At 36.4% G+C, this 18,653-nt stretch overlaps 1 protein-coding gene across 4 annotated transcripts in view; it reads right to left on the bottom strand.

The window, feature by feature from the left end:
• Positions 1–1,148: 1,148 nt before the first annotated feature.
• The window catches only part of BLTP1 (bridge-like lipid transfer protein family member 1), a 222,595-nt gene continuing 205,090 nt past the window's right edge, over positions 1,149–18,653 (bottom strand). For all 4 annotated transcript variants that reach the window (XM_059378048.1, XM_059378062.1, XM_059378072.1 and 1 more), the window contains 6 exons: positions 17,441–17,692; positions 16,577–16,780; positions 15,004–15,198; positions 14,450–14,584; positions 5,176–5,341; positions 1,149–1,897 (listed from right to left, as the gene is read on the bottom strand). In XM_059378048.1, coding sequence (XP_059234031.1) covers positions 1,681–1,897; positions 5,176–5,341; positions 14,450–14,584; positions 15,004–15,198; positions 16,577–16,780; positions 17,441–17,692 — 1,169 coding nt within the window. In that variant the 3' untranslated portion in view covers positions 1,149–1,680. The remainder of the gene's footprint in view (positions 1,898–5,175; positions 5,342–14,449; positions 14,585–15,003; positions 15,199–16,576; positions 16,781–17,440; positions 17,693–18,653) is intronic.

The following is an 18,653-nucleotide window of genomic DNA, read 5'->3' as shown; positions in this document are numbered from 1 at the left end:
CATCATGCCTGGCACCACAGGCATTTGGTGTGGCTGGGATTCAAAATTTCAAATCTTTAAGAGTGGGCACCACTTGGATCTGCTCCCACCTCTGGGTTAGTCTTGCTGTTCTCTGACTAGTGCCCTTTGTCCCACAAAAACAGTCCCACACCTGCATGGTGGGCAGATTCTATGCTGTGGCACCACAAAGAGCAGTGACTGGGTTATCTACCCTCTGCACACACCTTTGCCCCCTCCTGATGAAAGGCTGTGTTTGTTGGCGCATGCAGGGTCTTTTGTCCTTTGAGAGGCAATATGCCCTCCTCCAAATGTATTCCAGGAATGGTAATGATCTCTCTGCCAGTGCGACCCAGGAGATCCTTGCACCACTTTGTGCATGCTCTGAACCAGAACCCTCCTCTTCAGGATCGCAGGCCACAGCTCTGCTCTGGTGAAAGTCACACACTTCCACAACCTGAGTTTTGCAAAAAACCTATGACACTCCGTTCCCATCTCCCAGTCTGGGGTCTGAGAGATTTTCTTCTTGTGCAAACCCAACACTGCGCAATCTCAACATCCACCCCACCCCGGCCTCCTTCTATTTCCTATTTTCCTTTGGAGGAAAGGGCTTCTTCCTTCCATATCTCTGAAGTTTTTGTCTTCCCCAATTTACTTCCATGCACCTTGCATGTGTCACACTGTCTCCCTCCAACCACAGAGATCCTCCTTCCAATCCTCAGATGGATTTCTTAGATGTTCCTAGTGACTGAACCTCAATACAGCAGTGTTTGAGGAGAAGAAAGCCCAGGTTCCCCCTACTTCTCCATCTTAACTCTTTCCACAGGGCTTTTTGTTTTTTTTTTTTAAGTTAGTTAGTTAGTTAGTTAGTTAGTTTGCTTATTTATCTTAGTGACAGAGAGCAAGCGCAGGGGAGCAGGAGGAGCAGAGAGAGAGGGACAAGCAGACTTGGTGCTGAGCTGGATCCCATGACCCTGAGATCATGAGCTGAGCTGAAAGAGTCTAACTCAACCAGCTGAGCCATCAAGGTGCTCCATGATTTGATTTTATAAGTTTTAATCATCTTCTATGAAAACATTCAGTAACAGCACAGGCATCTATTATAAAAAATAAGATATAAAAGAAGAAAACACACAAAAAGAACTACAGAGTGAAACCAATTACTGTGACTTTATTACAATAGTTACAAACAATATTTTAGTTGTAATCATATCACAATTACTCAAACTATATACAAATAGGTATTTATACAAGACTACATTTTAAAAAAAGAAAAGGCAATTAATGACCAAAAAAAATCACATTAATTATCAATAAGATTTTTTTCTAAAAGTTATGGCCAGTAACAAAAATTCACAGTTACTCTGAAAGTATTTTAAAGATGCAGGAATCATATTGTACATAATACAATTATAAACCCTACTGAGCAGATTTATATATTTTAATCTAGTTTTTCACAAAATGTACAATACCATGCAATACTCCACTGTATATAGAATGGTGGAACTAGAATAAACAGGTTAACTTACAAACTTTCAATATAATGGCCAAAAAATTGGAGTTATTTTAAGTTATACTGAAAATAATTTTACTATACAAAAAAAAAAAAAAAAACAAAACACTCCAGTGTAATAAAACTTAACAGACACAATCTTAATTTGTTCACAGATCAGGTTACTTTTTTTAGTGTTCTTCTTTGTCTCTTCCTTTCTTTTCCTTTTCATCCTGTAGTGCAGTACCAAGTTTTTTTATAAGAACTGACAGAACCTTGTCAAGGGGGTCCATGACTCCTCTTTGAAGCCATTTAGGAATAGTAGTCCTGGCATGATGAAAGCCCAGTTTTTGAAGAATATAATCAACGCCTACTGGATCAATCTTTCTTCCAGTCCAAGAAATTAATCTAAAATTACAAATAATAGGTATTAAGGAAGATAGTGTCAAAACACTGAAGGTAGGTTCAAGAACATCACTAAGCCTCCATAATATGCTCAAGATGGACTGTTCTCAGTAGGTGCAATTGAATAATCTAAGTTATAATTCCTCAGTTTATTTTAACAGTATTAAAAAAATGCGATTCTATGTATTCTTTCCTTTTTTTTTTTTTTTAAAGATTTTTATTTATTTATTTGATAGACAGAGAGAGATCACAAGTAGGCAGAGAGGCAGGCTGAGAGAGAGGGGGAAGCATGCTCCCCGCTGAGCAGAGAGCCCAATGTGGGGCTCAATCCCAGGACCCTGAGATCATGACCTGAGCCAAAGGCAGAGGCCTAAACCATTGAGCCACCCAGGCGCCCCGATTCTATGTATTCTTGAGAGCCTATGTGTAGCAGTGGAGTTAAGTGAATTTCATTCTGATTTTTTTTTAAATTTTTACTTATTTATTTATTTTTGAAGATTTTATTTATTTATTTGACAGACAGAGATCATAAGCAGGCAGAGAGGCAGGCAGAGAGAGAGGAAGGGAAGCAGGTTCCCTCAGAGCAGAGAGCCCGATGCGGGGCTCGATCCCAGGACCCTGAGACCATGACCTGAGCCGAAGGCAGAGGCTTTAACCCACTGAGCCACCCAGGTGCCCCGTTTCTGATTATTTTATTTTAGGCCTCTTAAGTTACAGGGTCATCTTGACATTTAAAGAACATCTGGTTCATTCTAAAAGATGTTAACTTGATGGGAGGATTCCTTTTACAATGTGCACATATATCAAATTATGACACCATCCACTTAAAATATCTTACATGTTTTGTCAATTTTACCTCAATAAAGCTGAGAAAAAAAATAAGAGTTCAACATATATGTGGCATAATGGTGGTGGATAAAAGGCTGAGACTTCCTGAGTTTTTGCTATGTACTAAACATGTTTGGGAAAAACCATTTTCTTCCATTTTCTTCCGCATAGAAGAGCAGCCATTAGTGAAACACGCCTGGTCTTTCTCTGTTCCTATATTAATATCCTGTATTAATGATTTATCTGATTGGCAAGTTAACTGAGGAACTGGGTTGTGTAGTTCAGTACTCTCTTCCTTACCTTAAGGGCCAGTCATTTTGACTACTGCTCCATACAGTAGGTTTCTCAAGGACAGACCCCTAAATAGGTTAGCCCCAGCCTGTTCACAGCTGGCTACAGCTGGCTGAGTTCACAGGGCTGCCAACTGCAGAACTCAAGGTGGGGGAGGGCACACAATTCTGGTGTTCTTCATGATGAAGATCTTGTAGGTAAGTCTAAACCTGGACTCTGAAGTAGAAGGCCATTATTACCAGACATCCAAACCACATTCTCTGCTATGAGCTTTATCACTATTAAAACTGTCATTTTGATTTCCAGCTGCCTCTCTCTCACTGTTCAATTGCTTCTGAACTTGGGCAGGAAAAGAGGGTACGAAACACTGATCTGCTAAGACTCTACTAGTTATAAGCATTTTGCATTAATTAACTCATTTAACCATTTTAACAACCTTACAAGGTAGGTAATACTGTTTACCAAATTTTTCTTATGAGGCAACTGAAGGAGAAATAGGTTAGGTCCTTTGGCCAAGATCATTCAATTTACTATGCTATCTAGACAACAGGTCTTACAGCTAGAGCTCTTCAACATTCTCTCCACCACTACACCATATTAACTAGTTTCTTGATGGTATGCTTTAAAAAAAAAAAAAAAAAAAGAATGGCAAATTAAACTTTTTATGCTCATTTTAAATTAAAAGATAATTTCATCATAGATTTACAAATACAAAACAAATTTTCTTGGTAGTTTTCTGCATTAGGATATTTGCAATATTTTTAATTTTGTTCTGAGTATTGACACTGTTAATACTTCTCATGAATATTTGTATTGTTAATACCAAATTTTATTTTATTTTTAAAAAATATTTTATTTATCAGAGAGAAACAGAGAGAGAGTGAGAGTATAAGCTGGGGGAGGGGCAGAGGGAGAAGGAGAAGCAGACTCCCTACTGGGCAGGGAGCCTAATGTGGGGCTTGATCCCAAGACTCTGAGATCATGACTGAGCTGAAGGCAGATACTTAACCAACTGAGCCACTCAGGTGCCCCCAATACCAAATTTTATTATAAATTTTTAACACAAAGTCACTACTTTCTGCTTATACATGAGTCCACTGTGTAATGGATATTTGGTTGCTATGGAATTATTTTGTGGCATAAATTTCTGAAATAATAACCTTATCTAAAAGAAATCTGTACTGTTCTGCAGAAATGTGCCAGAGTATGATGGACTTTTTTTGATACTGTTATTCCATGATTCAGAGAGTTAAAATTTGATTAAGAAAGCAGATGAGAGGAAAGGTAAAAATGACAGGAAGGTTGTGAGTGGTAAGTACCACTAGTTAGAGCAGCCATTATAAATGTAATTAAGATTGGAAAATAGTTTGGAAATTTTAATATGAAAATAAGTTGATATAATTGGGATCATGACTGTAGTAGAACAGTCTCGGTAAATGAACCTGAATCTGACAGCATTAAATTCAACATTTCGGGGGGCACCTGGGTGGCTCAGTGGGTTAAAGCCTCTGCCTTCGGCTCAGGTCAGGATCGGGCCCCACCTCGGGCTCTCTGCTCCGCAGGGAGCCTGCTTCCTCCTCTCTCTCTGCCTGCTTCTCTGCCTCCTTGTGATCTCTGTCTGTCAAATAAATAAATAAAATCTTTAAAAAAAAATTCAACATTTCGGGATTGTTGAATTGCTTATTGTGTAGCACGCAGACAGAACAACTCTGTGACATTGTAGGTTCTGTCACACTGTTGTAACATGTGTGAGAAATTGTAATAATTCCTTAATGATGATGTATGGCTGTTATTGTGTCGTCACAAACTAAGAAACAATAACGTTTACTGCAGGTCCCTCAAACACCTGAAAATAATATCCTGGTGAAAAAGATGGTTAAAAAAAAAAAAGCAACGGTGGACATGGAGTTATTCTCATCTGTTAGTGATTAACTGATGGAATGTCACACAGTTGTGGTGGCCGTGCCTCTTTTGTGTTGTGCTAGAAGCACTTAAAAAAGCAGAAAGGAGCAGAAAACATGGCCAGAAGTTAGTGATGTTATAAGTATCTAACTACTAAAAACTGTTTTTGGTAAACTGTATATAACTTGCTCCATTATTTATGACCTTTTTCTCATGATAATCCCACAGAATACAGGGAAATATATATATCCACTACGTACCTGAGAGTGGGTTCGAGATGCCATGTGTTGCACATAAAATCTCTCCAGTCCACAGTCGTATAAGTGATGCTGTCCTCTCTGTCTCTCTCAGAGGAATTGTCATCATGTATAATAATTGGGCTTTTCTGTCCTGGTCGAGTAGATAAAATCCGAGGTGGAAAAATGGCTATAATGAAAATGATAGATTATTATTACAAATAGATATCTTATAAATTTATTTTAAATCACCATATAAGTATAATTGGCTCCATTTGTCATTTTACTTATGAACAGGCCAATTAATTTAATTACCTTTCTGAAAAACTAGTATTTTAAAATAAGCCATAAATAACTTCTTAAAGTTATTTCTTTAAAGACAATGTCAAAGTTAGCATGTCACTTTTTTTTTCTTTTGAGGAATAGCATATATTTTACATATATTTGCATGCTTAAAACTAATGGTAAACAATGCTGAGATTTATATGATAGCAAGGATGGCTGCAGTGGATATTTTATAAATGTAAAATATATGTAAAATGCATATAAATATATTTTACATATATTTGTGTGCTTAAAACTAATGGTAAAGAATGCTGAGATTTGGGGAATCAAGATGGTGGAGAGGTAGCAGGCTGAGACTACTTCAGCTAGCAGGAGATCAGCTAGATAGCTTATCTAAAGATTGCAAACACCTGCAAATCCATCGGCAGATCAAAGAGAAGAACAGCAATTCTAGAAACAGAAAAACAACCACTTTCTGAAAGGTAGGACTGGCGGAGAAGTGAATCCAAAGCAACGGGTAGATAGACCCCGGGGGGGAGGGGCTGGTTCCCGGCAAGCGGCGGAGCAACGGAGCACAAAATCAGGACTTTTAAAAGTCTGTTCTGCTGAGGGACATCAGTCCAGAGGCTAAACCGGGCTGAAGCCCACGCGGGGTCAGCATGGCCTCAGGTCCCACAGGGCAGAAGGATGGGGGGTGTCCGAGTGTCGCAGAGCATGCGGGTATTGGAATGGGGAAGCCGGCTACAGAGACAGAGCCGACAGTGAGCTCACAGCTCGGGGTTGCTTTAAACCGGTCCCAGGCTCCGTGAGCTCAGAGCACGGGCCGGAGGTCAGGCAGACGGGAGTTACTTGGTGCTGTTCTCTGAGGGCGCACTGAGGAGTGGGGCCCCAGGCTCTCGGCTCCTCTGGGCTGGAGACCAGGAGGCCGCTGTTTCTATTGTCCTTCGGAACTCTACGGAAAGCACTCAGGGAACAAAAGCTCCTGAAAGCAAACCCAAGCGGATTACTCAGCCAGGCCCCTGGTAAGGGCGGTGCAATTCTGACAGAGGCAAAGACACTTGAGAACCACTACAACAGGCCCCTCCCCCAGAAGATCAACAAGAAATCAAGCCAAGACCAAGTTCACCTACAAAGGAGTGCAGTTTCCAAGGAGAGCAGAAGAACTCCAGAGGAGGAGAAAGCAAAGCACGGAACTCATGGCTTTCTCCCTGTGATATTTTAGTCTTGCAGTTAATTTAATTTTTTTTTTCATTTTTTTCTCTTCTTCTGCTAAAAGTTTTTTTAACTTTTACCCTTTTCTTTTTTAACATTTTTAAACTAGTTTATCTAATATATATATATTTTCTTTTTTATACTCTTTCTTTATTCGTTTTTTAAAATTCTTTTTTCTTTTTTTTTTTTCCGTTTTTTCTTTCTTTCTTTCTGAACCTCTTTTTATCCCCTTTCTCCCCCCTCACAATTTGGGAACTCTTCTGATTTGATTAAAGCATATTTTCCTGGGGTTGTTGCCACCCTTTTAGTATTTTAATTGCTCCTTCATATACTCTTATATGGACAAAATGACAAGGCGGAAAAATCCACCACAAAAAAAAGAACAAGAGGCAGTAATGAAGGCTAGGGACCTAATCAATAAAGACATTGGTAATATGTCAAATCTAGAGTTCAGAATGACAATTCTCAAGGTTCTAGCCTGGCTTGAAAAAGGCATGGAAGATATTAGAGAAACCCTCTCGGGAGATATAAAAGCCCTTTCTGGAGAAATAAAAGAACTAAAATCTAACCAAGTTGAAATAAAAAAAGCTATTAATGAGGTACAATCAAAAATGGAGGCTCTCACTGCTAGGATAAATGAGGCAGAAGAAAGAATTAGCGATATAGAAGACCAAATGACAGAGAATAAAGAAGCTGAGCAAAAGAGGGACAAACAGCTACTGGACCATGAGGGGAGAATTCGAGAGATAAGTGACACCATAAGACGAAACAACATTAGAATAATTGGGATTCCAGAAGAAGAAGAAAAGAGAGAGGCGAGGAGAAGGTATATTGGAGAGAATTATTGGGGAGAATTTCCCCAATATGGCAAAGGGAACGAGCATCAAAATTCCGGAGGTTCAGAGAATGCCCCTCAAAATCAATAAGAATAGGCCCACACTCCGTCACCTAATAGTAAAATTTACAAGTCTCAGTGACAAAGAGAAAATCCTGAAAGCAGCCCGGGAAAAGAAGTCTGTAACATACAATGGTAAAAATATTAGATTGGCAGCTGACTTATCCACAGAGACCTGGCAGGCCAGAAAGAGCTGGCATGATATTTTCAGAGCACTAAACAAGAAAAACATGCAGCCAAGAATACTATATCCAGCTAGGCTATCATTGAAAATAGAAGGAGAGATTAAAAGCTTCCAGGACAAACAAAAACTGAAAGAATTTGCAAACACTAAACCGGCTCTACAGGAAATATTGAAAGGGGTCCTCTAAGCAAAGAGAGAGCCTACAAGTGGTAGATCAGAAAGGAACAGAGACAATATACAGTAACAATCACCTTACAGGCAATACAATGGCACTAAATTCATATCTCTCAGTAGTTACCCTGAATGTTCATGGGCTAAATGCCCCAATCAAAAGACACAGGGTATCAGAATAAATAAAAAACACAAAACCCACCTATATGTTGCCTACAAGAAACTCATTTTAAGCCCAAAGACACCTCCAGATTTAAAGTGAGGGGGTGGAAAAGAATTTACCATGCTAATGGACATCAGAAGAAAGCAGGAGTGGCAATCCTTATATCAGATCAATTAGATTTAAGCCAAAGACTATAATAAGAGATGAGGAAGGACATTATATCATACTCAAAGAGTCTTTCCAACAATAAGATCTAACAATTTTAAATATCTATGCCCACAACGTGGGAGCAGCTAACTATATAAACCAATTAATAAAAAAATCAAAGAAACACATAAACAATAATACAATAATAGTAGGGGATCTTAACACTCCCCTCACTGAAATGGACAGATCATCCAAGCAAAAGATCAACAAGGAAATAAAGGCCTTAAATGACACACTGGACCAGATGGACATCACAGATATATTCAGAACATTTCATCCCTAAGCAACAGAACACACATTCTTCTCTAGTGCACATGGAACATTCTCCAGAATAGATCACATCCTCGGTCCTAAATCAGGACTCAACCGGTATCAAAAGATTGGGATCATTCCTTGCATATTTTCAGACCACAGTGCTCTGAAGCTAGAACTCAACCACAAAAGGAAGTTTGGAAAGAACCCAAATACATGGAGACTAAACAGCATCCTTCTAAAGAATGAATGGGTCAACCGGGAAATTAAAGAAGAATTGAAAAAAATCATGGAAACAAATGATAATGAAAATACAACGGTTCAAAATCTGTGGGACACAACAAAAGCATTCCTGAGAGGAAAATAAAGAGTGGTACAAGCCTTTCTCAAGAAACAAGAAAGGTCTCAGGTACACAACCTAACCCTACACCTAAAGGAGCTGAGGAAAGAACACGAAAGAAACCCTAAGCCCAGCAGGAGGAGAGAAATCATAAAGATCAGAGCACAAATCAATGAAATAGAAACCAAAAAAACAATAGAACAAATCAACGAAACTAGGAGCTGGTTCTTTGAAAGAATTAATAAAATTGATAAACCCCTGGCCTGACTTATCAAAAAGAAAAGACAAAGGACCCAAATAAATAAAATCATGAATGAAAGAGAAGAGATCACAACTAACACCAAAGAAATACAAACTATTATAAGAACATACTAAGAGCAACTCTACGCCAACAAATTTGACAATCTGGAAGAAATGGATGCATTCCTAGAAACATATAAACTACCACAACTGAACCAGGAAGAAATAGAAAGCCTGAACAGACCCATAGCCAGTAAGGAGATTGAAACAGTCATTAAAAATCTCCAAACAAACAAAAGCCCAGGGCCAGACGGCTTCCCGGGGGAATTCTACCAAACATTTAAAGAAGAACTAATTCCTATTCTCCTGAAACTGTTCCAAAAAATAGAAATGGAAGGAAAACTTCCAAACTCATTCTATGAGGCCAGCATCACCTTGATCCCAAAACCAGACAAGGTTCCCATCAAAAAAGAGAGCTATAGACCAATATCCTTGATGAACACAGATGTGAAAATTCTCACCAAAATACTAGCCAATATGATTCAACAGTACATTAAAAGGATTATTCACCACGACCAAGTGGGATTTATTCCAGGGCTGCAAGGTTGGTTCAACATCCGCAAATCAGTCAATGTGATACAACACATCAATAAAAGAAAGAACAAGAACCATATGATACTCTTAATAGATGCTGAAAAAGCATTTCACAAAGTACAGCATCCCTTCCTGATCAAAACTCTTCAAAGTGTAGGGATAGAGGGCACATACCTCAATATCATCAAAGCCATCTATGAAAAACCCACCTCAAATATCATTCTCAATGGATAAAAACTGAAAGCTTTTCCGCTAAGGTCAGGAACACGGCACGGATGTCCATTATCACCACTGCTATTCAACATAGTACTAGAAGTCCTAGCCTCAGCAATCAGACAACAAAAGGAAATTAAAGGCATCCAAATCGGCAAAGAAGAAGTCAAACTATCACTCTTCGCAGATGATATGATACTATATGTAGAAAACCCAAAAGACTCCACTCCAAAACTGCTAGAACTTATACAGGAATTCAGTAAAGTGTCAGGATATAAAATCAATGCACAGAAATCAGTTGCGTTTCTCTACACCAACAGCAAGACAGAAGAAAGAGAAATTAAGGAGTCAATCCCATTTACAACTGCACCCAAAACCATAAGATACCTAGGAATAAACCTAACCAAAGAGGCACAGAATCTATACTCAGAAAACTATAAGGTACTCATGAAAGAAATTGAGGAAGACACAAAGAAATGGAAAAATGTTCCATGCTCCTGGATTGGAAGAATAAATATTGTGAAAATGTCTATGCTACCTAAAGCAATCTACACATTTAATGCAATTCCTATCAAAGTACCATCCATCTTTTTCAAAGAAATGGAACAAATAATTCTAAAATTTATATGGAACCAAAAAAGACCTTGAATAGCCAAAGGGATATTGAAAAAGAAAGTCAAAGTTGGTGGCATCACAATTCCGGACTTAGCTCTATTACAAAGCTGTCATCATCAAGACAGCATGGTACTTGCACAAAAACAGACACATGGATCAATGGAACAGGATAGAGAGCCCAGAAATAGACCCTCAACTCTATGGTCAACTCATCTTCGACAAAGCAGGAAAGAATTGCCAATGGAAAAAAGACAGCCTCTTCAATAAATGGTGTTGGGAAAATTGGACAGCCACATGCAGAAAAATGAAATTGGACCATTTCCTTACACCACACACAAAAATAGACTCAAAATGGATGAAGGACCTCAATGTGCAAAAGGAATCCATCAAAATCCTTGAGGAGAACACAGGCAGCAATCTCTTGTACCTCAGCCGCAGCAACATCTTCCTAGGAACAACGCCAAAGGCAAGGGAAGCAAGGGCAAAAATAAACTATTGGGATTTTATCAAGATCAAAAGCTTTTGCACAGCAAAGGAAACAGTTAACAAAATCAAAAGACAACTGACAGTATGGGAGAAGGTATTTGCAAATGACATATCGGATAAAGGACTAAGCATATCATGCTTAGCCAAATAAGTCAAGCGGAGAAAGACAACTATCATATGATCTCCCTGATATGAGGAAGTGGTGATGCAACATGGGGGCTTAAGTGGGTAGGAGAAGAATAAATGAAACAAGATGGGATTGGGAGGGAGACAAACCATAAGTGACTCTTAATCTCACAAAACAAACTGAGGGTTGCTGGGGGGAGGGGGGTTGGGAGAAGGGGGGTGGGGTTATATGGACATTGGAAAGGGTATGTGCTTTGGTGAGTGCTGTGAAGTGTGTAAACCTGGCGATTCACAGACCTGTACCCCTGGGGATAAAAATATATGTTTATAAAAAATAAAAAATTATTAAAAAAAATAATTAAAAAAATAAAGATATTGACATAAAAAAAAGAATGCTGATATTTACTTGATAGCAAAGAATGGCTGCAGGTTGACATTTTTTAGCAATTTTATTGAGATACAATTCATGTATCATACAGTTCACTCACTTAAAGGGAACTATTCCAGGGCACCCGGGTGGTTCAGATGGTTAAGCATCTACCTTTGGCTCAGATCATGATCACAGGGTCCTGGGACTGAGTCCTGGATCTCTCTCTGTCTTTCTTTCTGTCTCTCACAAATAAATAAATAAAATCTTAAAAAAAAAAAAAAAAAAACTACCACTCGGTAGTTTTAGGACGTTACTGTCTCTCTATATATTGGAACACTGGTAGTAAGTTAGGAACTTTTTATGTAAGCAGTCTTTCACCCTTTATAATGAATACTCAAATGTTTTATGAAAGACAAATTCTTTTTAAATTGGTGATCATAGGGTTGCCTGGGTGGCTCAGTGGATTAAGCCGCTGCCTTTGGCTCAGGTCATGATCTCAGGGTCCTGAGATCGAGCCCCGCATTGGGCTCTCTGCTCAGCAGGGAGCCTGCTTCCTCCTCTCTCTCTTTCTGCCTGCTTCTCTGCCTACTTGTGATCTCTCTCTGTCAAATAAATAAATAAAATCTTTAAATTGGTGATCATAATATATATAAAATTAAAATCAAATCTGAGACAATGTAGCTTTCATTTGGCAAACTTTAATGTATATAGCATTTCTCTTACAGCAGAGATTTTCAAGACACAAATTGGGCATAAAATAATAGATAAATTAGGTAATATGACAGGCATTATGTAACTCTGGTTTTAACTTTATCATGAATTAGCAGTAAGGGATAACATATTCATTTGGAATGAGCCTAGGAATAAAACTGTCCTTACATTCAAATTACATAAGAATATAAATGTCTTCAGTTACTGCCTCCTCATAGTCACTCTGCTTTTATTTCTGGTAGTTGTTATAGTGCTACAGTATCTTGATGTTCTAGAAATATGTTGATTCTAGTCTAGCCTTACATGCTGTTAAAGATTATTCTCAGGCATGTTTATGCTTATTTTGGTCAAAACTAATTGCTTTTAGTTTTTAATTACAAAATACACTTATAACTATTAAAATATTTTTATTTATAACTGAAATTCCTAAAAACAATAACATTTGGTTATTGTAAATCTGATAATCAATCCTTATTTCCTTTTCCCATTAAAATAGTGTTATACAAGTTTGATTTTCTACTTTTAAATATAATTTATATGTAATAAATTAATTTCAGATGTACAGCAAGGTGATTTAGCAAGTACATACATTTTGAAATGCTTGCCATGAGAACGATATTAAAATATTACTGATTATATTCCTTATGTTGTACTTTTAATCCCCATGATTTATATTTTTTAATTTTTTTCCCCCATGACTTATTTTATAACTGGAAGTTTGTAGCTCTTAATTCCCTTTATCCATTTTGTCCATTTTCCCACTCCTCTCCCCTTTGGCAACCACCAGGTTGTCCTCATTGGGTCTGTTTCTCTTTTTTTTGTTGTTGTGCATGAGTTTGTATCTAAAAAGAAAGTGGCTTTTTTTGTTTTGTTTTGTTTTGTTTTTAAATATGCACGGTTCATGGCAGACCAAAACCAAAACATATTTCATAAAATGACAAGATTTCACATAATAATTGCAAAAGAAATCTGGCAGACTTTTATATAGACATGGACTAGAAAAGAATTCTGAACTTCACAGGTTTATTCAGAGTCTCTGTTATTTTTCCCCATATTAAATTTAAATATTAAGGCACAGAGAAAAACAAGAGGATTACTAGGGATTGGTATATGTTGGTGCTTTAAGTGAAGACTGGATCAAATTATATACAATATTTTCGATTATATGGTTTTAGTCATTTAAGTTTCAACTAATGTCTCACAGATTTCTTCCAGCCATCATTACTGATTTTACTCTCACTGGATTTTTGGCACGTAGATTTAACAGTAATGGAGCAGCAATTCAATCTATGTTATGCCACTTTTGCATTGTTTTTTGATAATCTGTTTTCTTCACTTAAACATTCATCATGAGACCATCTTAAAATACCTGCTAGACAAATTATGTCTTTTTGCTCATTTTAAAAATGAAGTATCACAGGGTGACCCAAACAAATAACATGTATTCCAAGCAATTAAAAAAAAATCACATCTGCTATTTTACTACTATATATTCATATATTTGTGCAATAATTACTTATTGGATAAAGACCATATGTTTGGAGACTATTCCATGTCATCATATTTCTGACGACTTCATTCTTTTAAATACTACAGAGTATTCCATTCCATTATATGGACACCATAATCTATTCAACCAGTTCTATAGGGATATTAAGGTCACCATATGTTTCTTAATGGACAAACGTATATTTCCAGGAGATAAACCAACGTTAGCTAGCTCATAAAAATAAAACACCACCACTGAAGTTCAAATTATTTATTTATGAAAAGATAATGTTTTCTGCATTCTAAACAGATTTATCTACTTATTTGTTTTCCTAACAATGTATATAATTCATGCTATTATGTAGTTGTTCTTTTAGCCATTTCATTTGACTAGCAATATTTCCTCAAAGAGCTTTCCCTTATCTTCCTCCTTTGTGAGATTCTCCTACAAGGCCTGATAATGTACATAACAAACATGGAAATATTTTGTAAAGTATAAAACACCATTCAGTGTGAGTTACGTTTAGAAAAAGAGTGTCACGGACATAGCAGACCCTCAGAAATTCTGTCACATAGTTTTACTAATATATTATTTATATTTATTTCACTGATTGATATTTACAACTCAAAGGAAGGAGACACATTCCACTCATTGTATCACTAGACCATAAAAATCCATTTAAATGACACAGACAAGAGCCTTTGCTGAAATTGGCAAGGAAAAAGAAGAAAAAAATGCTACTCACCTTTTTCTTTTTCTTTAAGATAAGCTGACACTAAATCATGAAGAAACATGATGAGCTCAGCATCCATAGTCACACAAATGTGGTCAGTGAACTCTGTGACCACACTACATTCTACCTTCGGCTTCAGGCTGGCATCTGTAATGGCAAAGTTCTATAGTAAAAGATTTAATGAGATATGCCCCTTTCTCTTCCTGTTTATAAGGGATTTACAAGGGTTTATGTAAATGCATCCATTTAAATGCAACTATAGACAATTGAGTAGTTTCTGTAAGTGATTTCCAAATGATGATATAGTTTACTGAGCACTTTCCAAGTATATGCCACTTACTCCTCATAAAACATTCTGAATGAAATCCTATTACTGTCCCCCATTTTACTGAAGAGAAAGAGGCACAAATGGATTAAATTATTTGCCAGAAGCCAAAAGCTGGGAAGAAAAACTAAGTAAATAAATTAGACTATATTACTATTACATAAATAATCTGTGAGAAAACAGTAATTTGAAGTTCCTTTAGAATTTTCTTAGTAACTTTAAAAACTATTTTTCTACATACCCTGTAATGAAGGTTCCTGTGGTTCTTGAACATGAATGGATTTAAATTCAAGCTGCATCCTTGGTAATGCAAAGATAGTCTCTGTTTCATGATTGTAGCTAGAACCTCCTCTGAATCCACTCAACAAACTAGAATTCTTCACTGTAGTGCTATTCTCAGTATTATTAGCATCAACATTACGAAGCAGGTTTAGCTCTATATGGACAATAATAAAGACAAGAAGAACCAAATTAAACCAACAGGCAATGATAAACCTATAGCTTTCATGACACTATCATACATAGAATTTTAGAAGCTGGAAAATAATGACGCACATTTTTAAAAGTAGAGCCATATAAAGCTTTGGTCTTGAGAATAGTTACCTATATATATATTAATCTATTGAAATATATTTATATATAAATATAGTGATATGTTTACATATATATGTAGTGTTTTACTCATATATATAGATAGTGATATATATCACTATTCTCAAGACTGAAGCTTTATAACATGGTTTTTGGATAAACCTAATACACTTTATTTTTGTCAAACTTTAAAATGAATATCATTTTTAACTAAATTTCTGTCTAAATTTAAGTCTTTCACTATGCTCAGAGTTCTCCATTGCTTGAATACTTTACTCTTACATAGAATTTGCAAATAAATATGTTCCTGACCTTGAAATAAGGTAGAAGTCCTGATTTTCCCCAACATAAGTGCTACAGTTTTCTTATAAAAATCAGCAGTTCTCAGGTACTCAGGTAGCAGTGCAGTTGGCTAATAGCCCCTCCATGGTATCCCAGCCAAAAGAACCCTTTCCTCAAAAAATCTCTCTTTGGAAGGTAGCAGAGTCAGTACATAACAGTCAATACATGCATAATCTTCTAATTTACTTCCTTACCTTCCTTTGTTCTCAGAACCTTTTTAATAGTCTCTAATCCCTGGCGCTGCCTATTCCATAGTAACTATTTTCAGTGGTGCCCAAGTCATCTTTCCCATTTTGAAAGGTGGTTATTTTTAAGGAAAACATTCAAGTCTTAGCAGGTCTCAGTGTAGTCACTTTTCTATGATTGGTAATATCAGTACTATAAACTTGAACACAAAAACAGCCACAAAATAAGAATTTTCCTGGCCACATTATTATAAGACTTGTGATTCTAATCAAATGGAAAAACCCATCAAAAGCACTCTTTTTAAACTTACTTCATAGGAATATTATTTAGTTTTATATCATCCCAACCACCCCAAACCTTAAAGTTGGTGGCATTCTATTACTTAGTAATATAGTAACTTTACCAAGCTTCTCATGTTTAGCATCACTACAAAAATATTTTTCTAACTATAATAAATGTTGCTTATTTAAACCAACTTTATTTTGAATATTTTCAGTTACACCTAAAATAATTTTTAGTCTATGAGATGTTACACTACTAGGATGGTAAATCAGGTACTAATATTGTTATTTATGAGTAAAATGAAACTAGTTTAATTCAAGAATTGAAAATTCTCCCTCCACTTAAATTCTAAACACAGGCAACAGAGCCCCAAATAAAGAAAATAAATCTCTCCAAAGAAATAAATTTTTAACCTTCATTCCTTGTGGCTGTAACATAGTTGAACCATTCTTTTACACTTGCTACTCCATGGGGTGGGTTTTCATGGCGACGCCTTGTTATCTTGGTTATTGTTGCCATAGGACTTTCCAAAGCCCCACATGGTTTGGTAACCATGGTATTGTGGCCCAGATGAAAATCTAATGTTTGTACTATATATGTAGAATGATCACTAGAGCCTAGAAGAAAAATAAAAGTTTCTTGATGTTAACAAACTACATTTAGATGCAAGAAAACAGTTGTGACTCTAGATTAATAGATTTAGTTAACTCAAACATAGATAAGGGTATAAAAAAGTGAGAAGTAAGAAAAAAAATCACAAATAATTTTTCTTTCTTTTAGTTATAACTGGATTTATCCCTGGTAATGAGTAGCATCCATTTTTTTCCTTCATCATTAAGAAATCACATATTAGGAAATAATAACTAAAAGGAAGGAGGTTTATCACTGTAAATACAGGTAAAAGCATAGCCTTACCAATAAAGTTTATAGTTTTAGTCTTGACTATTTCCTTAAACTACCACCATGAGTCTTTATATTTTTATACTATTTATAATAACTATTATTATGACTGTGGCCAGCCACAACAGCAGAAACTTTAATTGCCCAGAAACAGAATAAGATGGCAAGTTCAGAAGAAAGTCCTTTAACATGTTTCAGATTTTACAGATATTGATTCACTGGCAATGAACTCCTTGACATATTAAATACATGAGAACAGAGTTGGACTTCAGAAATATAATGAAAACATACAAAAGACATGAGAAAGGAAAATTACTGTCATTTATAATCATATCAGAAGGTAAGAAAAGGTAAAAGTTACAAATGTGTCAATTTACCATCTTCCCAGATTTTCTGAGCTTCGGTCCAAAAGGCAATATTTGGTTCTTCTAAGTGAAAAAGGGCCCAGGATTTTGAACGGAAATTTGGACCATGAAAACAAGCCAGTGTCATATGATTTCCATGTAAGCTCATTGATCCTCCAAACTGCATTCCATTTTCTGGTAATGGAATCTGAAATAAGGATATGTGGCATCCTGATACCACCTTCAATACTCCAGGCCAATGTCGATGATGAGCTGCATCGAGCACTGCAAGAAAACCAAAAAGCACTTATTCTCAAAGGCCTCACAAACACCCTGAATGGCAGGTAGGAAGGCAGCAAGTGGCTATTTTCTAGAGCTGAAGTGATGCTGGGAAGGGATGAAAACAATTTAATACCTGGTTAACATTAAGTAGAAGCTAACAAAAATATAGTCTGTGAAGTAAGGATGGATAGAAACTAATGAAAGTAGTAACTTGCTATAATAACTATACCTTAACACTTCAGTAATGAGTCATGATTTATAAAGTGCTGGCATTAACTTTTATACAATTCTCACAATAGCTCTGTAAATTAGGGATTTTATCTAGAATCCTTTCAAGTGAAGCACAAGAGGGGTTAAGTGAACTAGTCATTAGAAGATCTATAAGTCAAATAGAAGTCTTCTCTCTCTCTCTCTCTCTTTTTTTTTTTAACTCGCTTATAGCCTAGCTACTCAAAAGTGAAGTCTGAGGACCAGCAGCATCAGCCTCACCTGGCAACTTGTTAGAGAGAAACCGAGACAAGTCCACCTTATACTTTCTGTATCAAAATCTGTATTTTAATGGTACACAATAAAGTTTGAGAAGCACTAATCAGATGTAACATTCATATTTATACTTCTCACTTATCCCAATAATGTCCTTTTTGGCTGTTTTCCACAACTCTCATTCCAGTTAGTTAGCATTTCTCTTTAGTTTCCTTTAATCTAAAACCAGTTCCCTAAGCCTGGTTTGTTTTTCAAGACAAGGACTTTTTTTAAAAAAATCTAGGTCAGAAGTTTTGGGGAACATCTCTAATTTGTATATGCCTGACCACCAATTCTAGTTTAAAGGAAATATAGAGATTAGAGGAACAGGATAAATGAAACTATAAGCAAACAACTGAAAAAAAAATTTAGAAGATAGGACAACTGGCTAAGTCTCTTCAACAACTCAGGTCATTAGAAAAAGGACTATGCTGCATTAAAA

The sequence above is a fragment of the Mustela nigripes genome, chromosome 1 (assembly GCF_022355385.1).
Source record: "Mustela nigripes isolate SB6536 chromosome 1, MUSNIG.SB6536, whole genome shotgun sequence".
Classification (NCBI taxonomy): Eukaryota; Metazoa; Chordata; class Mammalia; order Carnivora; family Mustelidae; genus Mustela; species Mustela nigripes.
Note: the sequence above shows the minus strand (reverse complement) of the source record. Positions and strands in the feature narration are given on the sequence as shown.